Source organism: Wasmannia auropunctata, unplaced genomic scaffold (genome assembly GCF_000956235.1).
Source record: "Wasmannia auropunctata unplaced genomic scaffold, wasmannia.A_1.0 LD335994.1, whole genome shotgun sequence".
NCBI lineage: Eukaryota > Metazoa > Arthropoda > Insecta > Hymenoptera > Formicidae > Wasmannia > Wasmannia auropunctata.
In genome coordinates this window covers 2435956-2457809 of record NW_012026896.1, presented here as the reverse complement: position 1 = coordinate 2457809, position 21854 = coordinate 2435956, and the positions used below count along the sequence as shown (strand labels likewise).

The 21854-nt window shown below is 39.7% G+C and overlaps 1 protein-coding gene across 5 annotated transcripts in view; it reads right to left on the bottom strand.

The window, feature by feature from the left end:
- The window catches only part of LOC105453894 (nectin-4-like), a 45913-nt gene that overhangs the window by 8040 nt on the left and 16019 nt on the right, over positions 1-21854 (bottom strand). Inside the window, exons 1-5 of one of the 5 annotated variants that reach the window (XM_011696174.1) lie at positions 21615-21747; positions 14995-15203; positions 7438-7666; positions 6285-6584; positions 624-2355 (exon numbers count right to left, since the gene is read on the bottom strand). In XM_011696174.1, the coding sequence (XP_011694476.1) occupies positions 2255-2355; positions 6285-6584; positions 7438-7666; positions 14995-15168 (804 nt within the window). In that variant the 5' untranslated portion in view covers positions 15169-15203; positions 21615-21747 and the 3' untranslated portion in view covers positions 624-2254. The other 4 variants (XM_011696173.1, XM_011696175.1, XR_974926.1 and 1 more) reach the window with 4 other exon arrangements.

Here is a 21854-nt window from a genome sequence, read left to right as displayed (position 1 = left end):
AAATCAATATTTCTAAAATCCCATACGTATTGTACTAGATATACCATTGAAGATCATGAGGAATTTTTTATTTGTACTCTGTTCAAATTTCCAACGGCTACACTGCTTGCCGCGGACCCCTTTATTTTAAAGGAGCATCGGAAATATGGCTGCCATTCCGCCATTTTGTAATATTATTTTATGAAAAAATTTTTACAAGTACTTCAATATATGCTTATTAACTTCACGGAGTATTAATACTTTATTTCATTTCCTTCCATTAAAAAAAAAATGTCGAAAAAGTGCAATTTTTTGGGCCGTTACAGTGGTGTTACCCCTTAATACATGCGAATGCACCCTGTCTTAAAACTTATATTAAAAGAAATGTGTCTTATTTATATCGATTTCGATGATTTGAATATTTTCCGAAATTTTTACATACTCAAATATAATTTAATATAGCATTTACAATTCCAATTGTTCGAATTAATTATTTAGTGCTATCTAATACGCGTTCGATCGATAATTATAATTGATATAATTGATTTGCGTATTTACAGTGTATGAACAACAACAACATGGAATCAATATTTCGTTCGGTCTTGCTTGTGGCATGCGTCAAAATCTATGTAAAGTCATTAATATCAATTTTAACTTTTCGTTTTTATGAAAAATGGTAAAAACATACATACTTGCAGCGATTTTAATTTTTAATTTAAATTATTTAATCTAGCGACGACATATGTATATTTTTCTGCACAAATGTTAAAGTACGTTCTTGATATAAAAAAAAAAAAAAAATAAATTCACTCAGTTGCAATTCGGTGCGTAAATCTGTGCAATCATATAGCGCTATTCGAGACGAGAAGAAATTAAATGTCAGAATGTGAGAAGCTTTTTACAAACGTCACAGGGCTGAATGTCACGAAAGAGAACGTAAATAAAAATCCGATCGATTCTCAAATCGCCTGCTAAATACAAAATTCTGCGGAATATAAAATTTACAACACTGAAATATCGCGATTTTTCGAGAGGTGACAAAATTCTCGAGGTATTTCCAAGCGCAATATAAAACTAATCGCCGAGAGGGAACGATGTCCGAGTCGCCAAGTCGGCGAATCGCGGTTAAAATTTATCGCGTCGCCGCGGACGTGAAGATAGCATCGGAGGAGTGTGAGTAGCAGCGCGCGGCCGATTATCGCGCCGGCAATTTTATGAAATACGGAAAATTGCACAGATCGAGCACTCCGGTCACGTTTTATTTTCCATTGAATCCCATCCACGTAGCTTGCATTCCCAAGATTCGACTGCTCGTAAAGCGTAAACCGTAAGGCAATCGCTCCTCGCCTTAACGCCTTCGCGTAAATCGGTTTCTCGCGATGCGGATTACTTGGATTATCGAGGGGAGGGGGAGAGGGAAGCCCTCCGATCTCTCGTCGGCGGTCTTCTCTCCCGATTTGCGGGCGTAGGATGGGCGGATTTCGCGCGCCAGATCCACCGCGAAGCTACCCGCGCTTCCGGCATTAGCATCGACGTTTGCTTAACTAAGTGCCTTTCTTACCGAAAGAGATGCAACTCCCTGTACGAACGCGACTCCTGAATCCGCGTTCGCGTCGGGAACGCGCGATTCCGTCGCGGCCGAGATGCGCGCGACGAAAGGTATATACGCGCACTATATTCAAGTTCTTCGTCTTGATTTCCGACGCATAATCTCGCGGTCGATAATCGCGGTGGCGCACGAAGTGAGTGTTCTTCATTTTCCAGGATCTGATGAGCAACAACTCGATACCGCGTCGTCTCGTCCGACGTCGGACAACAGGTCAGAAGATTTATGGGTCCGTGTATTCGTGAACGTTCGTGTGCCTCGCACACTTTCTTGCTATATGTATAGTATACGCACCACGTAATCTGGCGTGTAATCGCTAATAGGCTATAATTCACGATGCCTTTTGTAGGGAACAATAATTAATTAACCGAGAGCCGCTAGTTTATACGAGAGGAATCGCTATTTTTCCTTGATTGGCAGTTTTCTCCTCCCCTCGTGTAAAAGCATCGTGAATTATGCGCAAACACTGTGAACACGCTTTTTATCTCACAATCGGTCCATTCACGGAGTCCTTTTGTTGTCCCCCGTACAAACTGCGGTCGTCCCGCGGTCACACGTCTGCCGGGCGGAACGCGCGTGAAAACGCGTTCGCGTAGACAGAGGGGAGACGTACCGCGGTCGGATGTGAGCTTCGGGTTGGCCGTTGGCGCCAGCGCTTTTCATTTTCGTTTACACCGAGGATATGTACAAAATGATGAGGGACACCAGTAGACAGCTCGAGGACAGTATCGGCCCCGCGGTCCCGGTCTGCATCGCTTCCGGTCGCTCGCCTGTAATACAAAGATGTATCCTGGTTAAGGCTAGACGTCTCGGCGACGTGAAATCTCGTTTTAACATTTCCACGTTAATACACGCCGAGGGGGGAAAAAAGAGAGAGAGAGAGAAGGATGAGGATTATGAAGAAAGTACACCTCTCTATTTTTTCCCTCTCTCGCCGAGCTCCCGTCTTTCGTCGTGACAGGTGTTGCATTATCTTTCCGACCGGAACTCAGCTAACCGGCTATACATTTTTATTACGTCACTCCCGTTTCTGTTACCTGGTAAAACCATTATTACGAAAGGTTCTTCGGGATTTATGCCGCGGGAATAAATAAACCATCCATCAATCTATCAAGTCTCATTCAGCGAATATAATCTACTTCACGCGAACCGGAAAGGCAAAAACGGAGGGGGAGGGGAGGGGACGGTGGTGGTGGTGGTGATGGTGGTGAGAGGGTTGTAGGGAGTTCCCCGGGCGTGAGCTGGATAACGAGAGCTTTACCCACGCAGCGCGTGGCTGGTGCCACCGCGGATATTTTCACATGGAAAGTTATTGAAATACTAGTGACGTGTATCGCGCTCGAGGAAAGTTTTCCTCCGTCGGTGTGACTGGTGAAATTAATTGAATCGCTCGCTCGCTCGCTCGCGCGTTCGTTCCGCGTCGCGGAATGCGTCGCGAAACTTTTTAATGAATGTCAACTGCGAGCGATACATTCGGATAAATGATCCTGTTTTCTGGCGCGCAATTTGCCGGACCGCCGGGCCGTGGCGATCGCGCCTGCAGCACGCCGGGGAATGTTGATCGCGACGATTTCGTCCCCATTGTAAAAGTTTCGAAGCGCGAGCTGCTCTCGAAGCGCGGGCGTATTAGGCGCGTCCTCTCTATCCGACATTCTATCGGATATCGGTCACTTTCGTGAAACGAATTGAAGTACAATTTCCGGACGCGCGCACGCCGTCTCTGCACCGCCACCCATCCACCCGTCCGTCCGTCCGTAAATGCCCCCGCGGAATTTTTCCGACTCGACCACCGCCCCCTTCCCCTCGTAAATTTTCGAAAGTTTCGCGCCCATTTCGCGAAACTTTCGTCCGTCCGTTTCGTTTGTTCCCTATCCGTTTATTCGCGTTTCTTATAGCGAGACGCAGGAAATTTCAGAAGGATTGTTCGGTCCTTCCCCTCGGAGAATGCGGCAAAACGCGGAGGCAAACTTTTCGAAATTGTTTTTAACGCCTTGTAACTGGAACTCCGGGAGGATTATTCCGAGGTACGCGGACTAATGGTAAAGTTTTCATGAAATCGGGGACCTATATATTTCTTTCGATGTGGGAATATCGGTCGCGAGCCAACCAAGGCGAGCGAACGCGCGCGACCCGTTCTACGCGTGTGCGAATCGAAGAGTAATTTCCGCCCCCGTTCAGGCGATATCAAGCGGGCAGCTGTAAATTTCTGCGAGCTTTTAAGGTGTCGTGTTCTACAGACGAATCGGGATTTCGATGGTAAAATTTTAAGAGCGCGTACTTACGATCGTTATTCGCTGTATTTTTTTTATTTTTTTTTAAACAATGGACACGTTCATTGATTTCGCAGTAATGGATTCCAAGTCGACATTTTGAAGTAATTGAATTATTGAGACAGTCAAAATACTACGTCGGAATTAAACACTAAATTGTCCTACTTAATTCATTAACTTTTCGTGTTTTATGTTAAAATTATACTTAGAACATATTCAGATTTAGTTTAATTCAAATACTGTTTATAAATTTTATACTTAACTTTATATATTTCGTGTAAATTTATTGAAAATATCAGAGAATGTATAAGAATTACAATTTAACAAATTAAATTGGCTGAATTCTCTCTGAATCATTAAAAGACAAAAAGTTATTTTACGTCATTAATTTTAAGGTATACAATGATACTCGAATTTTTATCAGTAAAATTTTTTAAAAATTCTGCTAGATAAATAGCTAAATATATAGAAAATATAAAATATAGAAAAAAATATCTTAACTTGAATATAATAACAAAATTATTATTAAAAATAATAATTATTCTTATTATATGTACGAATTCTCTCTACACGCAATTGCCAGTCATAGCTCTTAAGCAATAGTAATGTTCCTTTGTTATACACAATTTTTAATTATGCACAACCTTTAATAGAGGACAACAGTAGTTTAAATTTTTAATGACAGATTTTGTTTAATTCCATTAGCGAGAAATCAATGAATTAGATAAACGGTTTCTCTTCACATTGAAATATATCCGAGCAGTCGAGATTGTGTAATTTAAATAAAAAGATAGTGTTACCCTTTTATAATGTTTTGCGAATGATCGTTGGTTGTTATACAGGACAAAATATATGATTACAAGTGTTGTATATTCGGATTATTTTCGCGCTCCATTTTGCAATTCACGTGTTTCCGCTAAGCGAGACGAGACGGGAATATCTGCGAATCAACGAGCAAAATTTGCTCCCAACCGGCGCGATGATGTTGTCGCGTAGCGAAAAACAAGCCACGATAACGAGCATAATTCAATGTCTCCCGCATGCGCGCTTCATTAATAAATTATTCAAGCTGGGTTATTGAAGCATTCGCCAACTCCGCCGACGCCTGCCTTCGCGCTCGTCGCGGATGACGAAGGGCCTTATTATGCGAAAGCGCCGCCTCGTATTCGCGTCCCTATTAATACGCGAGCGCTCGCACGTACACATATACATACATACATACATATATATATTTAGATATATGTAAACGCGCGCGCACGAACTTTGCGACTGCATAATTGCTAAGAGTTCGATAAAGCGAGCGGCAAGTTTCAAACACGGCCGAAAGCTGGGAAGGGACAGCTGCGAGCGTCCGTACGGCCGATATTCTTCTTCGCGGTCACCGAAACTGCACGATGCTTCACCCCGGTACGCGAAACCCATTAGAGCGATAAGAATTAAGAGTCATTAAGCGTGATAAGAGTGAGAGATAGGAGTGAGGGTTAAGAAGAAAAAAAAATCGTTAAGATAAGAAAGAGCGAGCGGAATAGCGCCTTTGGCGCGACAAGGTGCCATTCATCATACCAGCTCGCGTTTCCAGTCCGTTCGATTTCCAGTCCGGGATCACGAACACAGCGGAGCCCACTACGCGCGCATTTCGGGTGCCGCGAAACTTTTCCGATCCCGCTATCGGTCCTGAATAGTTTTAACGACTGTGGACGCGCGGACGCCCTCGGCTCCGGAGTTTACGAGCTGGCTATGCGAATAGTTAACGTCTGCACGGTTCTCTTTTCTGAGCACGAAATTCCGAACGGCGCGATGGCCAATAAAATAATTTTGCACGCTATAAAGCAAGGGTCCGACGACGACAGCCGGTATACGCTTTGAGAATTCATTTCGGGCCGGAAATTGCAGCTTGCGGATTGGCCAGGTCGAATCGGAATTCTGGCGCCTCGTAGCTACGCGATATACTTAATCGTCGCACGACGGAATCATATTAATTCCACGGAATCGCAAGCAAATGAGAATTTAGTCCGACAAGCGCATTTTTATTACACGGTAATTGAAATTACCTTAAATCTTTTGGTACGAAAATGTGGAACACCGGTGTGAAAAGGCGTGGTGATCTTGTCGTTTTCGAATTGTCCTCCAGCAGTGCAATTAAAAGGATTCGCGTTTATTAGCGAACCGCCACAAGAGATTTAACGCGCGATATGCATTAATTAATCGCGACGGTCAGTCGGTCCGTCGTTCAAATAAATATTAAAAAACGTTCTGCTTTAGAGAGAAGCTCCAAATGAATGTATGAAATTTTTAATTAAGCTTCAGTCAGACGAGAAGAAACGGCGAGCGGGGGGAGCTCCGCTGAAAACGCACGGCATCCCGCGGCCTGCTGTCTCGTGTCGCTCGTAAAACGCGTCGACGGCGCGCTCGCAGGAGCAAAGACTCACCATTTAGGACATGAACCCTGATGGACGCCGTATTGGCGTTGCTGGGCTTGCAGCTGTACTCCCCGGAGTCCGAGGGCTGCGCCGTCTGAATGAGAAGCCAGGAGGTGGTGACGTCGCCACCCTTCTCGGTTATCACGGAGACGCCGCCCCTGGGACTGTCGTAGCTCAGGACGTTCTCATTGTAGTACCAGAAGATGTAGGCTGGTGGCTCCGAGCTGAAGCGTATGGCGCACGTCAGGTTTATCGTGCTGCCAGCACCGACGTACAACTCGGGGCCGCCCAGTATCGTCGCCGTAGGTACTGCGATAAAGAAGAATTTTCTTTCGCTCCTCTCCTTAGCCCCTCTCTGCCTCCGCGTTCCCCTCGTTCCCCTCTCGCGTGTCTCGCCCCATTTCCCCCTCGGTCATTCGTCTCGACTCGGATAAACCCGAAGATCCCGTGCGTCGTGAAAGGTCTCTCTGTATGAAAGCCTTTTGGGAATGGTACTCTTAGCGAACGAGGGGAACGAGAGAGAAGAATCTTTAAAGCCGCCCCGCGATCCGTGAGAGGTAACGAAGCTTCTTAACAAACGCAGGTAAAAGTCAAGCTAATTGGATTAATGATGGGGTGACAACGCGGTCGACAACGTTTGCCCCTTCTGCCATTGAATGCCAGTTCCGGGGATTATCGTTAAACTGCGTTTTATTGCGTCAACTTTTCTTCCGGTTAAATTTACCGATCGCTTTGATTCACGAATGTTTTAGCGCACGAATAAACGGAACCCGGTTTGAGGATGTAGTATTTATTTTACACGCCCCGGACGTGTGTATATAGGTAATCAGTCCGAACGAATAATATCCAATTTTTCTACGTTTATTCCCGTAGATTTACTCTCTTTTCCGCTGTCCTTTCATTAATCATGTATTTACTAATTCAATCTCGTTGCTATCACAGAAATGGAATTTTTTTATTTAAAAGCCGGAAAAGAGCACGCGTCGCTCTTCTGGACCGATTTATTACGCGGATTGAGGCTGTGAAACGCGCACCCCAGAGCGGGTTTTTTTTTTGGAAAATTTCATTGAATGGTAGAATCGTAACGCGCGGGCAACGACGAGTGAGAAATTAGATTGAACGATACGATGGGGTAAGAGGGAGAGGGGGAGGAGAAACTTACCAACGACGTTCAAGCGAAACTGATACGACTTGGCAGGTATGGTGGAAATCTGACATTCGTAGATTCCCTGGTCGCGCTCCTGCGCCCATTTTATGCAGAGAGTCCACTCGGACCATTCGTTGCTGTGGCCCGTATTTTGTCTGTGCAGCGCTTGAAATCGCTGATCGCTCGTGTACGTGTACGCTCCCGCCGTCAGGATGTGGATGTCCCTGTGCCTGACCCAGGATACCTTCGCAAACAAAGTTGGCAATAATGGTGATAAATGATAAACCGATAGTCAATAAACGGAGTGTCCGAACTGTCCCTTTATCGACTGCACTACATTTCATTTAAACAATTGAGCGATCTCAATATCGTATGCTCCGTATAACGCATACAATTTTCCGTTGTCTCTTTTTAAATCCATTCCTACGGAAGATATTTCTTTTAATTTGTCCTTAAAGATCTGTAATGCAAGATTTTTTCGGGATATTTGAAAACGAATATTAAAAAGCTTACAGAGGTATTCATTTGTTCATTTGAATTTTTTTTCGAAAACTGAAAGCTGCAAAAAATTTCGCAGTCGCTTTCTATTTTTGACTTATTTTTCGACGAGAAATGATTCTATTTTCAGTTATACCGCTTTCAATGAACACAGCTGAAAAGCAACTCTCAAAAGAGTAAAATTGCAAATTTTCACGTTACTTTTACAAAGTGTTTAATGAAAAAATTATCTTCTGTAGCTGTAGCTCCATTTACCCGAAAGTGATTTTTAAAATTGTCTTTGAAGTAACGAAATTAACTGTTATAATATAACTGGATCGCGTATAAATACGGCTTTACTTTCGCGGCTCGCCAAAATTTTACGCGTCATCTTAGAATTCTCTTTCCGGCGAGAGAGCGACTTAAGTTTCGGGAAAATACGCTCATGGAAATGGAAACTCATCTCGATAACCAACCCTGATAACCATCCGTGTCGGATTTTTCTTTTGCGTCGTGAAGTGCTTCGTACGGTGCGCCTGACCAACTTCATCGCGATCCCGGAACGGAAGGACCGAACGAGAGGATCCGTCTATTTCCGTGTCCGCCGAAACGCCGAAAGCCACCGACCCGTGTCGAAACGTAAGAAAAGTTGCGGGGGAATACAGAAAGTTTCCCGTTGGCGGGTGGGGGGGAGGGAAGGAGGAAGAGGGGAGAGAGAGTTTCGGAGCGCTTCCTCCCGCGCGTTGCCAGCGCGCACGCAAAGCAGATTCCCAGGAACCCAGAGCGCGCCGCGCGTTCACGCTGTCGCTGGTGTCAGAGTGTGAGACTTTCGGGGAGAGAGAGAGAGTCTTCGGCGATTTTCCGGGAAAGACTTCGACTGGGAAATAAAAGGATTCCGCGGAACGCGGAGCGATCCAGGCGTCTTCTTACATTCGAAATCCTCTCTCGGGAAATTCTTCAGAAATAATATTATCTTAGAGGCGCCTTTCTGACATTTCAGTCATCTGCATTTTTTCTCGCGCGACTAACTTTCTTATCTTGAGGGCGGGATTAACGAGTCGTCGCGCGCGATATTGTTAAACTTTTGGATTGAATTAATCCTAAGCGAATTACATTCCTACGCGATTGCAGGTGCTACAAATATAAAATTGTGGAGTGGTGACAAATTTGCAAATTCCTCGTCTGAGGATCGATTTGATACAAATTACAATCTTATTCCTTATATATAATTTAGATTAATCTCGTTACATTTAGATTAAATGCTAAATCATTAGTTGTAAGGAAACTCCACCGACTGTCTGTCTCTGAAATTGAAGTCGTAATTATCATTTTAAATAAGAGATAACGGTAAAAAGGCCCCGGCTTAATCACATCATCCGTTCCTTTCCGTGGAATACATCGCGACGATAAGTGAATAGGGACGAGGAATTAAATTTTACTCGTGAAGAGAAAGTTCGGTCACTTAAAAGTTAAACCGTAAGAAAAGACACTTCTGTGACGCTCTCTCGTCGAAGCTCGCCACGTTCGCTTTAATATTCCGGAGGACTACTACAGAGAACTCGTCGAGCTTTCAATGAAGTGTACGCATTTCTGTTCTAACAAAAGCTGCTACTTTTATTTTCAGTGTTCACAATCAGATATGAAGCACGGCGAGAGAGTCGTAAGAAATCTACATGCGAAAAGGACTTGTGTTACTAGTAAAGATCATATACGATAAAATAAAACGTCATATTTCATCTCCTTCTCTCGAAAAGATTACAGTGACATTTTTCGCTCATTGATTTTCATATTATTAAATTTAATCAGCTGAAAATCGTGCTTGCAACATACTTTATTACTGAACGCATTGACATGCAAGAAATTATAATTAGAGATTAATTAGAGAAATATACGTAAACACACGTGCTTTTTGCACACCTGGAACTTGCGTCTCTCACACATTTCCGATCGTGCATACAGTATTGTATATGTATCGCTAAATCATAATGCTGCTAAACCATGCTAGTAGGTGCCTAAAAAATCGCATTCGCGCAAAATACAACCGCGTCGAAATAATTTATCGTTATCGTCTGTCAGCCATCCATCCCGAAAGCAATCACGTGGCAATGGGAGCAAAACCGTAACATTGGAATTCGCGGTAACGGTAAGTTCGACGCATATTAACGTCGGGTTTTCGCGCGCCCCCGACGCGCGTCCCCAATGCGGGAAATTTCAACCCTCTCTCCCCTTTCGCCTCGGTCTTTAGGAGTGTGGGCGGCTTGGCTGTTCGTCGATATTTTCACAGAGAGAGCTCCGACCTCGTATATAAACCGGGCGAGGCCGGGAGTGTGTCGGGTTCGGCACACTGTGCTCTTCCTCTCTCTCTCTCTCTCTCTCTCTCTCTCTCTCTCTCTTTCTCTTTCTCTCCCTCTCTGCCTCCCCCCCGTTGCGCACGTACATACGCGGCGTGCAAACGCCCGTTTACATATGTGCCCGCCGGTTGGCACCACTTAGCGTATTTACTCGACGAAGTTTACGTCTCTCGCGGTGTCTGGCCAGCGGTAGCTATTGCACGGGAACAAAAGCAGTTTAGCGCTTCCCAAACTTATCCATCGGGACGAATGGGGCGACTCGCGGACGCGCCGGCGGCGCGCGGAGGTAAGGGAAACGCTGCATCTCCGCGCGAAACTGCAAGAAGACGTCGGCAATGATGAATGTCGAACGTTAAGTGCAACCAACGCGAGCGCAATGGGAATCGTGGCGAGAAACGGTTTCTCATATTGCCTGCAAGGTGAGCTACTGAGCTAGCCGCGAGCCTGCCTTTGGTTACGGAAGACGCAAGGAATTCGCGAAAATCTTCCGCCCCTTCCTCTGATAATAATTCATTAAACTGCATTTTTTTTTAATCCTAAAGATTCTAACTTGCATACTTAACACGTATGCATATTTAACATTTCTGCGTTCTACTGATTTTTACTCTAAATAATTCTAAAAGTTTGTAGAAAGATTGTAAAAATTTTACAATCAATCTAAATCATCATTTAATGATTTTATTGCGTACATGTTATTTATTTAAAAAATTTAAAAAAGTACTAATATTTTTATAATTTCTCTCACATTCAGTTTTAATTGTCTTAAATTCTGCATTATTTTGAATTTAAATATTAAATATAAAAAGAGTTTGCAAGAGATGAATTTTAACAAATATTTTTTTAAAAAAACTAAGACGTGAATAAGTTAAAAAAATCTTAAATCTAAAAGTATTAAGCTTTTTATAATAAAATACTTTATTTTTTAATAATTTAAAATAAAATAATTAATAAATAATCACTAAATTAGGAATAATCTTAGTACTTTTTTGTATACTAAAATACAGAGTATGATATCATTTATCGATTTATATCTCTAATAGCGTCTACAATTACAGAAGATCAATAATTGTTTTGTAAGTTTCGCGCGGAAATTGAAGTGCTGTATATCTTCCGCGTTTTCTCCGATAACAACGAAAGAAAGGAGGGCATCTTCGAATTATTATCGCTTTGTCGGGACCTTGTTATACATGGAAAACTTCGTATTTTACTATTCTGTTTTCGCAATCTCTTTTTCACTTTTGTGCTAATTGTTGAACGCATGATTATCATGCGATTTGCGAGTTCGAAAGATGCCTTGGAGATGCCAACTTCACACATTCTAAATCCGAAGGCTAAAAAAACATTCGTTTGCCTTTGTAAATCTTGTTCAGAATTTCACAATTTTCTTTGATGTTATTCAAAAATCTAATGCAAGAGTAAAAGCAGATCTTTATTTAAAATCGACTAATTCTGAAAATAATCGAGATGATTTTTTGAAATTTAATTGCAAAGTTAAAATATTTTGTTATTGTAAAATATTTTCTTTGAGATAATATAAAACGCAGATATTTTAATTAAAATAAAATAATCAAACGATTAAACATATACACAATGTTCGCGGATCTAAAACATCTAATAAATAAAAGAGATTTTCTGTTTGAAATTATAATCCGTAAAATTGTTGGCAGAGAAATGCATCACACGAATTTTTGTATTAATGATGAAAATATTAATAATTTGACTGTTTTTTTTATAATAACGCGTTTATTGCTTCATTATTTTGCGGAATATTGCATTTCGCTTCAGTAATTTCGTCTCTTTGACTTTTTTAATGTCGATATGAGCTACATTGCGTGGAATTTCGCTGTTTTTCTCCTGATAATCCAATAGTGTTAGCGCACTAATCAGACAGGCGTTTGTATCACAAAATACGATTAAAAGCTCTCCCCTTTTGATATCGCGTTGTATCAAGTGTGTATCGGAATTTAATCCATCAACATTGAATGAAGATAATTTCGGTATTGTGCGTTTCCTGAAACATTCGATTGTACGCTTGCCTTCAGTTAAGTATCGAAAATGTGAAGCACAATGTACGTACAATATCTATATATATTAGATTTATTTACAGAATAGATTTCCTTTAGCGAAAAAAATATTGTACGTTATATTATATAAAACAGATTCAATAAAATGTTACAAGTTGTTCAATCGTTATTAAAATCTCTTATAAATGCTGCAGAGAAATACTTCCCTAAAGAATATATAAATTTTATTAAATAGAATAACATGAAGTTGGACATTGTTTTTAAGTAAAATTTAATTAAATTAATATTAATTTAAAATATTTTGTATATTAGGAATAGTACATTTTTTTAATTAAGGAAATAATGTAAAATATTTTTTATTAAAAGTATTTTTGAGGTAAAGAGAGAAAATGTAATGAAACTAGTGTATTACAGTTATTTCGTATATAGTTATTTTAAGAATTATTCGATTATATATTTTGAGATATTGTAGATATGTTTAATACTTTTTTTGGCAGACGTTATTTTTGATATGAAGTGATGTTCCTGCAATTGTTGCAACATCACACAATAGCATTTGATATTTTGTATAACTTCACGAAGCAAAATCTAGCGGTATTATGTCTGGTGACCTACATAAATGTTTGCAAAACCGGTCGATCACGTCCTGACTATCCGTTTCCAAGTTTCGTATTTATTATCTTGTATATAAATATCACAATATAATCTCGTAGAAAAGAAGCGATATTCAGAAGAGAAAGTATTTTTATTGCTATTTCAAATAGCTGAAAAAAGTGTCTTTTAGATAGGTGCAGCATCTATCCTACATATCTACATTTAGTATGAGTGACGAAATTCTTATTCCGATTATTTTTGGTGTGAGATTAGAATAATTTATTTGTCCTAGTCTTTTTGTAGAATTAATTCATAAACGTTCTCAAAGAAATGAGAGTTGTGAAATTTGGAGATTACGATAGAAATTTACATATATATCTTCAAAGTATCCGAGTGAATTAGTAATACTTGCTCGTACTTTATTATTGTATACTTACTTATTGGCTTTGCAACAAGCAGCCTCGGGGAAAACTAAACTAACTTGTAAATTGACTTTCGCGTTGCGATAGCTTAACCATTAGTGCGCGAATAATTAAATTGCTTTGTGAGAAAGCAGAAATGTGGAAAAATTTTTGAGCAAACCCCGATTCTATTATTAAGCACAATTACCACAAAACAAGTAAAACAACTATAAAAGAATGCAAAGTCAAATTTTTTCTTCTATACATATATTATTGCATTCAACGTTTTTGCAGACGTTACAATATAGCGTTTTAATTAAGTTTTCCTTCCTTTCTGTTTCTCTCTCTTTCTCTCTCTCTCTCCCTTTCTCTTCCTTTTAATTATTCCGTTACAATTAAATGCAATAAAATTTTTTTTTAAATAAAATTGTTTCTAAAAGATACTTTATTCGAGATCAAGACATTTTATTTATTTGCATCCCATTGACTTCGATTTTTTCCTCGATGAAAGTTTGAAGCGCTATTTTTTCAGGCAATTAATCTTTAATCTCAATGGTTACATCTGAAACTTTCTAAAATATTACTGAAGTAAATATAAAATAAAGTTTTGTTAACTGTTTTCATCACTGAAGTGTGAATAATTTAATTTAAGTTAAGAGAGGAAGAGAGAGAGAGAGAGCTTTTAATATTTTCAATTACTTAAAGTTCGAGAACTATTAGCGACTTTTTTTTAAGAAAGGTTTCAATGGTTGATTCCAATTCAGTACGGAAATCCATCGTAATTTGTCGGGAAAGGTAGGTTTAGCAAAAACTTGTGTAATATTTAGTTTTTAGATTTGTTAAATATCTCTCTTTTTTATCACTTTTCTTATTTTTCATAAAGCGTGAAAAATCGGTGTTAAATTACCGTTGCTCTTACAAGGATCTCTTTTGTCATCGTTAGAACGAAGTAACTGAATCCCTCGGGGGTTTGCACGAAGAAAAATACTGCATTAAGGTGAATACGAATCGACATGTGATATTCAATGGTCGCATTTATTTGAAATAAATGATAAAACTGAATATATATTTTAGAAGAATCGGTCGTATATTCTTGAAAGATTACATTGTGATAATGATCTGCGCAAGATCAATCAATTCGACCACCTCATAATGCTGATCATTCCTTTCAATGAGATCGTAATGGTAGTATTGCATCTACGATAAAATTGAGTTTTCAGTTACGTCTAAGGTCAATTAACGTTTAATCGACCCCGCGCAACTCGATTATTTCCTGCAAATCGTTTCTCTTAAAATCCCTTTATGGAGATCGATTTCCCCTCTTATTTTCGTGAGACAGAGAAAGAAAATGTGTGTGTGTGTGTGTGTGTGTGTGTGTGTGTGTGTGTGTGTGTGTGTTTAACTTGTTAAATCACAAGTTTAATTTAAATGTACAATAAGAACAAATAACATCGTGCTTCAAAAACGTGAGGTAATTATTTAAATGTATTACAAGAACAAATAATGTTCTCAAAAACTTGCTTCAAGAAAGTGGGATAATTAACATTTGTTTAATAATTCCTAATTGTAAAATGAAGAATAATACCGTTTGGAAAGCGAAGATTCATGTCCATTTTGTATAACAATTGCAAGAAATATCCCAAGCAGGGTGAAGTACCACCTATTATGCAGATGATATCTTCGTAATTTCTAATTCACACAAGGCAATATAATGAAGGTTCTTACGGTCTTGTCGCCTAGATTGCGAACTCGGCACGTGAGGTATGCAGTTTTTCCAATCAGGGCCGTCACGTTGGTGTTCTGCGAGAAGTCGAAGGTAGGTTCCGGTTTCGACTTCGGGCCGGAAGAATGATCCAGCATTTGTTGCCGTGGTCTGGTCTGGATCGCGTGTCTGTCCATGTTATCTGTCGGCCGATCTCCTAGACTCAGCGTATCTGTGTAACAAGAGAGAAATTTGCTGATTGAGTATTCAGAAGTCGTAGCGTACGCCAAATGATTAATGTTACACTTACGATCCGCGACAAAGCGAAAGTATAAATTTTACTTTTTTTTATCGCCACCCCTGTTTTATGCACCGTTTTATGTTTGATGAACTGTAGAAGCCTACATTGCGTATACCAGACGTAGATTTTATTTAAGCGTCTTGTTTTTCTTAATCGGCAAAAAAAACTCATTTGATTTCTGATTACTTTTCAGAAATTCAGTTCGTGCTGAAACACGAACTATGTTAATTTCTATACCGGTTAATTTCCGGTTGACAAATTACCCTTTAACCAAATTCCGTAACCAAACAAGCGATTAGTGAGATTTCCGGTTAATTGAAATCTGTAATGGCAGCCATTAAATGCACAAGCGAGGAGTAACAAAGCTCTAAAGCACCGACATCCGACGAAACGTTTACGACACTTTGAATTATGCAGTGTCGTGGATAGCGTGTTTTTTCCCCAAATTAATTGATAAAGTTTAAACAAAAAAACTATTAAATCGTTTTGAAACTCGAAAACCGATCTTTCATTGATTTCGTCTATTTCAATATTCGCAGAAGTTTAATATTAAAGGAGACAGGTTAATATGCGAGCGACGATCGAAGTGTCCCTCGGAATAGAATGGTATTTCATTCGACAAATCGAGACCTTTTATTCCGTCCATTCGCTGTTGGTACAATCGTCACTATCGTACAATATAAAAGCGAAAATGTTTAAACCTGTATTTTTTAATTATAAAACAATGGAACATAAATATTGCGGAGATGTTTGAAACTGTAATTTTATTATGGTAATTGTACAAGTAATGTACATTAAGTATGTCGTATTTAAATAATATATGTATATTAATTTTTAATATTCCAAAAAGAGTTCACCGAGAAATTCATATATGTATATATTAAAATATTTAAAATATAATATGAGTTTACGGAGAAAAAGTAATTTATATGTTATATCTTTCAATAAATCAAGAATAAAATTTGAAAAAATTAACAATATAATTGGAAGAAATGTGTTCGAGATACACTTTAAACTTTTGAAGAATCTCTGGTGAGGAAAGATTATGATTTTTAATTATATTTAACCAATAAAATGTAGTTAATTGTTGAGAAAGTTTAACGGGATCATTTGAGACCTATGACGTCAGCGTAGCTGTGCTCAGATGCTGCAAAATGGTCCATAGCACCCCGTGCACTTTGTGCACTGCAAGTTGTTGAGTTAGAAATGCACTCAGGAACGGTCGATATATGTCTCGAAGTAGCAGAAGTGTTTGCCTAGTGTTTGAAACTAACTCCACTGCATATTCCGGATTTAATGGCGAAAGATACATCCATCGCTATCAAACTCCATATTTTAGAATATTTAATTTTGCTCTTTTCCCTTGGTTTTATTTTAACAGTATTAATCCGAGAGGTCTCGTTACAATCTCCCTCTCTCTTAATTAAGATAAAATAAATAACGTCCAAAAAATTCTACAAATTTTATCTCTGCGAATTTTAATATGTTTAATATTATTCTGTCATCGGATACTCTGGAATATCCATTCGAAATGACTCCCCCAGCGACCGAGATTCAAAATAGTCGGGGACGATGACGCCGAGGCACACGATCGACTGCGTCTTTTCAATGCGCGGATAGAAGGGGGCGAGTAGTTCTAACAGCCAAGCGCATACAAAGTGTCTATAGTTGAGTAATCAGAGAACTGTAATAGCTGCGGGATGTATCTATAGCTGGAGGAAGATTGGATGGAATTAGATTAGATCAGAGCTCATTACGCTTCAGCTTAAGAGTGAATTAGGTGGAGAATGGGTTGTACGGGTAAAAGGACTCTCCGCTTCCGGTTAAGATAAATCTTTCTTCTCATTGTTTTTCTCATAATACATCACGTTGACGATAATGGAGACTGCCATCTTGAAGACAATGGCGATGAGCCGCAATGTACTATAGTATCTTGTCTCTCAAGAGACACCGAGAGAGTAGCTAAACTTTAAGACGTCGGTATAGCTCTTCAGCTTTGGCATCCTCGCAAGATCTGGTACGTATTAAAAGCAGCGCGTTTCATCGTACTTATAACTACCTCGCGAGCAAGTACTCGTCCCCAAAAATTAGAGCGAACGATCGCTTATCACTCCTTTCAGCTTTCGTGTATTCAAATTATAAATATTGTTCTGAAATGTCTTGCAACATGTCATAAAAGAATTTTATTAATAATATGTTTGTATTTTTGAAGTTTTATTACACGAAAGTTTGTACATTTTAATTTTATTTTTTATCTGTAAATCGGAAAGGAAATTATCAAAATGACAGATACTTTCTTTCGTCCTGCAAATATATTTCTACAGCCGACTAGACACACTCGCATTCATATACACGCATTTCGCGAAGGAAACAGATCACTGAGCTCTTCATTTTAATTTTAACGATTAAAATCGTCGAAGCTTTGTCTCTCGCGAGCAGAGGAACGGGGAGGAGGAGGGGAGTCAAGTTGTTAGCTCGATGTCAACGCATCCGAATGGAAACGCTAGATTGTAACCCCTCTAATTAACGAGGACATATCGCAGCGAGCGAGCAAAAGCTGATAGTCTACGTGGAAAACTTTGCACTTCATTAGCTTTCCACCGAGATACGCCTCAGGTGCGGCAGTCTCATGCTCCAACAATGTGATATCCGCGCAGCGGAGTGTGCGTGTGTGTGTGTGTGTGTCTACGTGTGTATGCGCGGGGGATGGGGATGCTCTCTCGAATCTCGATATACGAAGACAGCCGTGATGATATATAAGGGGCGAGTTCTGGGAAAGCCAAAGAGAAGGACTCCCCGGAGTGCATGGAAAAGCTCGTTATAAGCTCTTCGGTCTTAGTTGCCGCTACGAAATTAATTAAAGCAAGTGCTCGCTCAGGCGGGCGCGAGATATCAAGAAATGTCCTTTTGTTGGTTGCGCATAGCGCGCTGAATTCGCGTGCGGCATCATTCGCGAGAGATAATGAGCGACGGGCGCGGATGTATTCTTACGAATGCCGAAGTGCACTTAAGCCCGGGAAACGAGGGGGAGAGGAGGAGGAGGAGAAGGGGCGGAAAGATTATTAAGATAAAGATTGAGTTTCCTCTCCACGCCATAACTTGGCTAAGACGTTGTTCGGTGTTCGCTTATATCTTGTTCGTCGCCATTGTGCCCCGTCGCGTATATAGTACGCGATATAGTGCAGTGCTATAATACACGCGGCTTGCGTGTTTCTCGTGGAGTGTATACTATGTTAGATGTATAGAACTATGTTATCCAGATTTTATTAATTTATATACTTCGCGTAGATATATATATATACATCTATTACATCTACGCTGGATAATTATAATTATACACGTAATAGAATAGTTCACTCCAGCCTCCGTAACATTATGTTGTTTTACAGAGATATTAAAATAATATAAATAAGTTTTGATTACATGTTTAAAATATAATAAATAAAATATATTATTTATATCATTTAATTCTAGACAAAAACATTTTCAATGGAAACGTTCTTATTATAGCAACCATTGACCAGTTTCACGAAAGTGGGATGTGCCCTCTCTGCGAGAGAGAAACGAAAGATAACAGAAATTACGTTCAACACAGAAGAAAACACATTCCGCGTGAAGCGAGATTGCTCGCGAATGGATTGGAAATATAACTCAGATAATTTTCATCGATTTATAGACGACTAGCCGTTCAGCAAATTACGAACCATTCGTTTTGAGGGAATTGAGAAAAAAAGCTGGATTTGTCGGCGGGTTCATGTCGGCGCTTCCTCCCTTTTTTTTTGTCAGGAGCGACTCCCAGTAATTGCACTTTCTGTCACTCGGCATCATTTGACATGGGTGGTTACTCTTGTTATTACGGCCGCGCCCGAGGTCATAGATTTACGACAGGTGCAATAGAATAACTCTCTGCGTCCCTCGGTTGAAGATATTACAGGAGAAAGAATAATCGCGGAGAAAGACGCCGCAACGTCTTTAAAGTTAGCTTCGTATTTTTTGAACCTGGCATTTTTCATTAATTATTTAGGTCATGTATCGCAATTTTAGTAACGCAAATTTGCAAATGAAGAAAGATCCCACGATAATGATTCCACAGATTGAACAGAAAGAAGCGTTATTAACTTTATATTTATTAATTCTTTCAGCCTTCCCTCAAAGATTGAAGTTTCTATAACAATAGACATTTATTGATTACACATCTTTGTTTTATACAACTTGAAAGTAAATTTAATATCTCAAGAAAAAAAACTGTACAGGTATAAAGATAAATCAATCATGGGGATAGATCAATCATGGAGGGATATCGACCAAAAACAATAAATATAGATAGATTTCCCGCGAAAATTCACTCACTGAGACGATGGGGATCATCAATTTCAGTAGGCAGTTTTTCTGCGAAACTTGGACTCGCGAGGGATTAAACAAACGCGGTTTTATTCTCACAGCGCAGAAACTTGTAATTCTTTCAGTAGATAAAGTAACGTCACAGTCGAGAGATAAGTTAGAAAGTTTTAGATAATGATTTTCGTTTATGATCCCTTCAGTCGCTCCGCTGTCAATTTAGGGTATCGTGTGTAATTTAGCGTGTTATTGCTACAAGCCCTCCGTTCACGCGCGCCCAGGCAGCTCGGCGGCGGCGGCGGATGCCGGAATTCATTACGCTGGAAAATGGCTCGCGAAGCGGGCCGCGAAAAAGAATGGCATAGAGTTATTGATACGAAAGTACCGATAGATATATTGTAACAGCTGCAGCAACCGCAGCCGTATCATAAAACGCCCGATGATGGAGGAGGAATAACGATATCTCCAGCGGGCACATATTTCTCGCGTTACTAACGCTATCGATCGTCACAAAATAATCTTCGCGGCCGCGCCTTTTTCCCCGGGAAAATCCGGGGGGACGAAAAATCACTTTTCGCGCGTCGAGATGCTGCGGGAGATGCAGGCCAAGCTGCGTTTGGCCGCGTGTGACCCCGAAGGATTTGCGCGCGAATCGCATCGGTGCTTCTGGATTAAGGTATTTAAACGAATACGGATCGCCGCCGTCTTTTCGCTCGCATTTCGCTTGCAATTTCCCGACAGAGAGGAGGAGGAGAGAGAAAAAAGAGAGAGAATAAGAGAAAGAGAGAGGGACGAAGGGGGAGGGCGATTCCAGACCGCCGCTGCGCCGTCGTAGCCCAGCGATCTGAATATTTAGATCGCTCTGGGGCACCGGGCGAATGACCCTCGCGATAGCGAGGGAGGATCGTTTTCCGCCTCCGTGGAAGTGGACGGTAAAAGTTACGATCTTATTTCGAGCTCATCGCAATTTGCCCGACGCCTTCGTTTCGTTTCTACGGTTCGGCTACGAAGCACCGACTCGACGAACCGAACGAAAAGATCGAGATTCTTTTTATTTATTTTTTTACGAGCGCGAAATATTCTAATTGCATTTTTTGCGCTGACATCATGCTCGCATCGTGATTAAACCCGACCCATTTTCAACATTTTCGCAAGATATCCAAGTCTATTTAAAAATTATCTATAATTTATCTATAATTATGTTACATGCAAGCCTAAAGAGAGTTGAAAAGCAATGAAAATGTGTAATTCAAATATATTTTATTTTCCGTAAAAAATGTTTTTTTGTTTTTTCTATGTACAGAAAATTTTGCATAAAATTATGAAATGTACTTTTCCATCACAGGTTGTTTAACAATTTAAAATCGATTTTTTTCTTTAATAAAAATATCGAGGAAAAATACTGGCTTTCACGAGATTTTTTATAATTAAAAACGAGATATCTGGCAAACAAGGTTCTAAGAGAGAAAATGAATGATGATGAAAAATCTTTTTTTGTAATCAATTTCAAGCATATTTTATTTAAAAGAATTTTAATTCTAAATTATTTAATTATAAAATTGTTGACAATTTAAGGAATGCAATAAATAATAATGTCGCTCGATAGTTTTTTTAAAAGAAAATTTAGAACACAGCAGGTGATCTTGGCATAAATAAATTTATAGTTTTAAATATAGCTAGATATATTATAAATAAATAAATATATATATATAACAGATTAATTAAAAAATGTGCACAAATTGTATGTTTGAAAGTTTTAAATTTGTTCATTGTAGTAGAAGGCTAGAGAAAGATAGTGCAAGAATATATTTACCCATTAATCGAATTCGAATTCTTTTATTAGTACCGTATATATATTTAGAAGCGTGTGGAGATTTGTAACGATTTTAATTTCCGATACATATTTCAAATGTATAGGTACTCTCGTCCCGATTTATCCTCCCCATTTATATTTGTATCTCGTGCAGTCCGAGCTCCAAGCAGAATGAGGTCGCGCGCACAAACCTAATTACCCCACTTCACATTTTCCCGTAGCCGCACTTTCTTTCCACGTCCTTTTATTGAGTAATTATTCGTCGCGAGCAATAAAACTCGGCTTTATCTTAAAACCACGTCGTTTTGCTTGACGTTACATTTTCAGTCTATTTGGGTTACAGCTCAATCAGAAGCTGACTTCGCGGTATCACCTTATTTATCTAAACTCGTGAAACTGCCCCCGTTTTCGGATATGCGCGGTTATGCGGT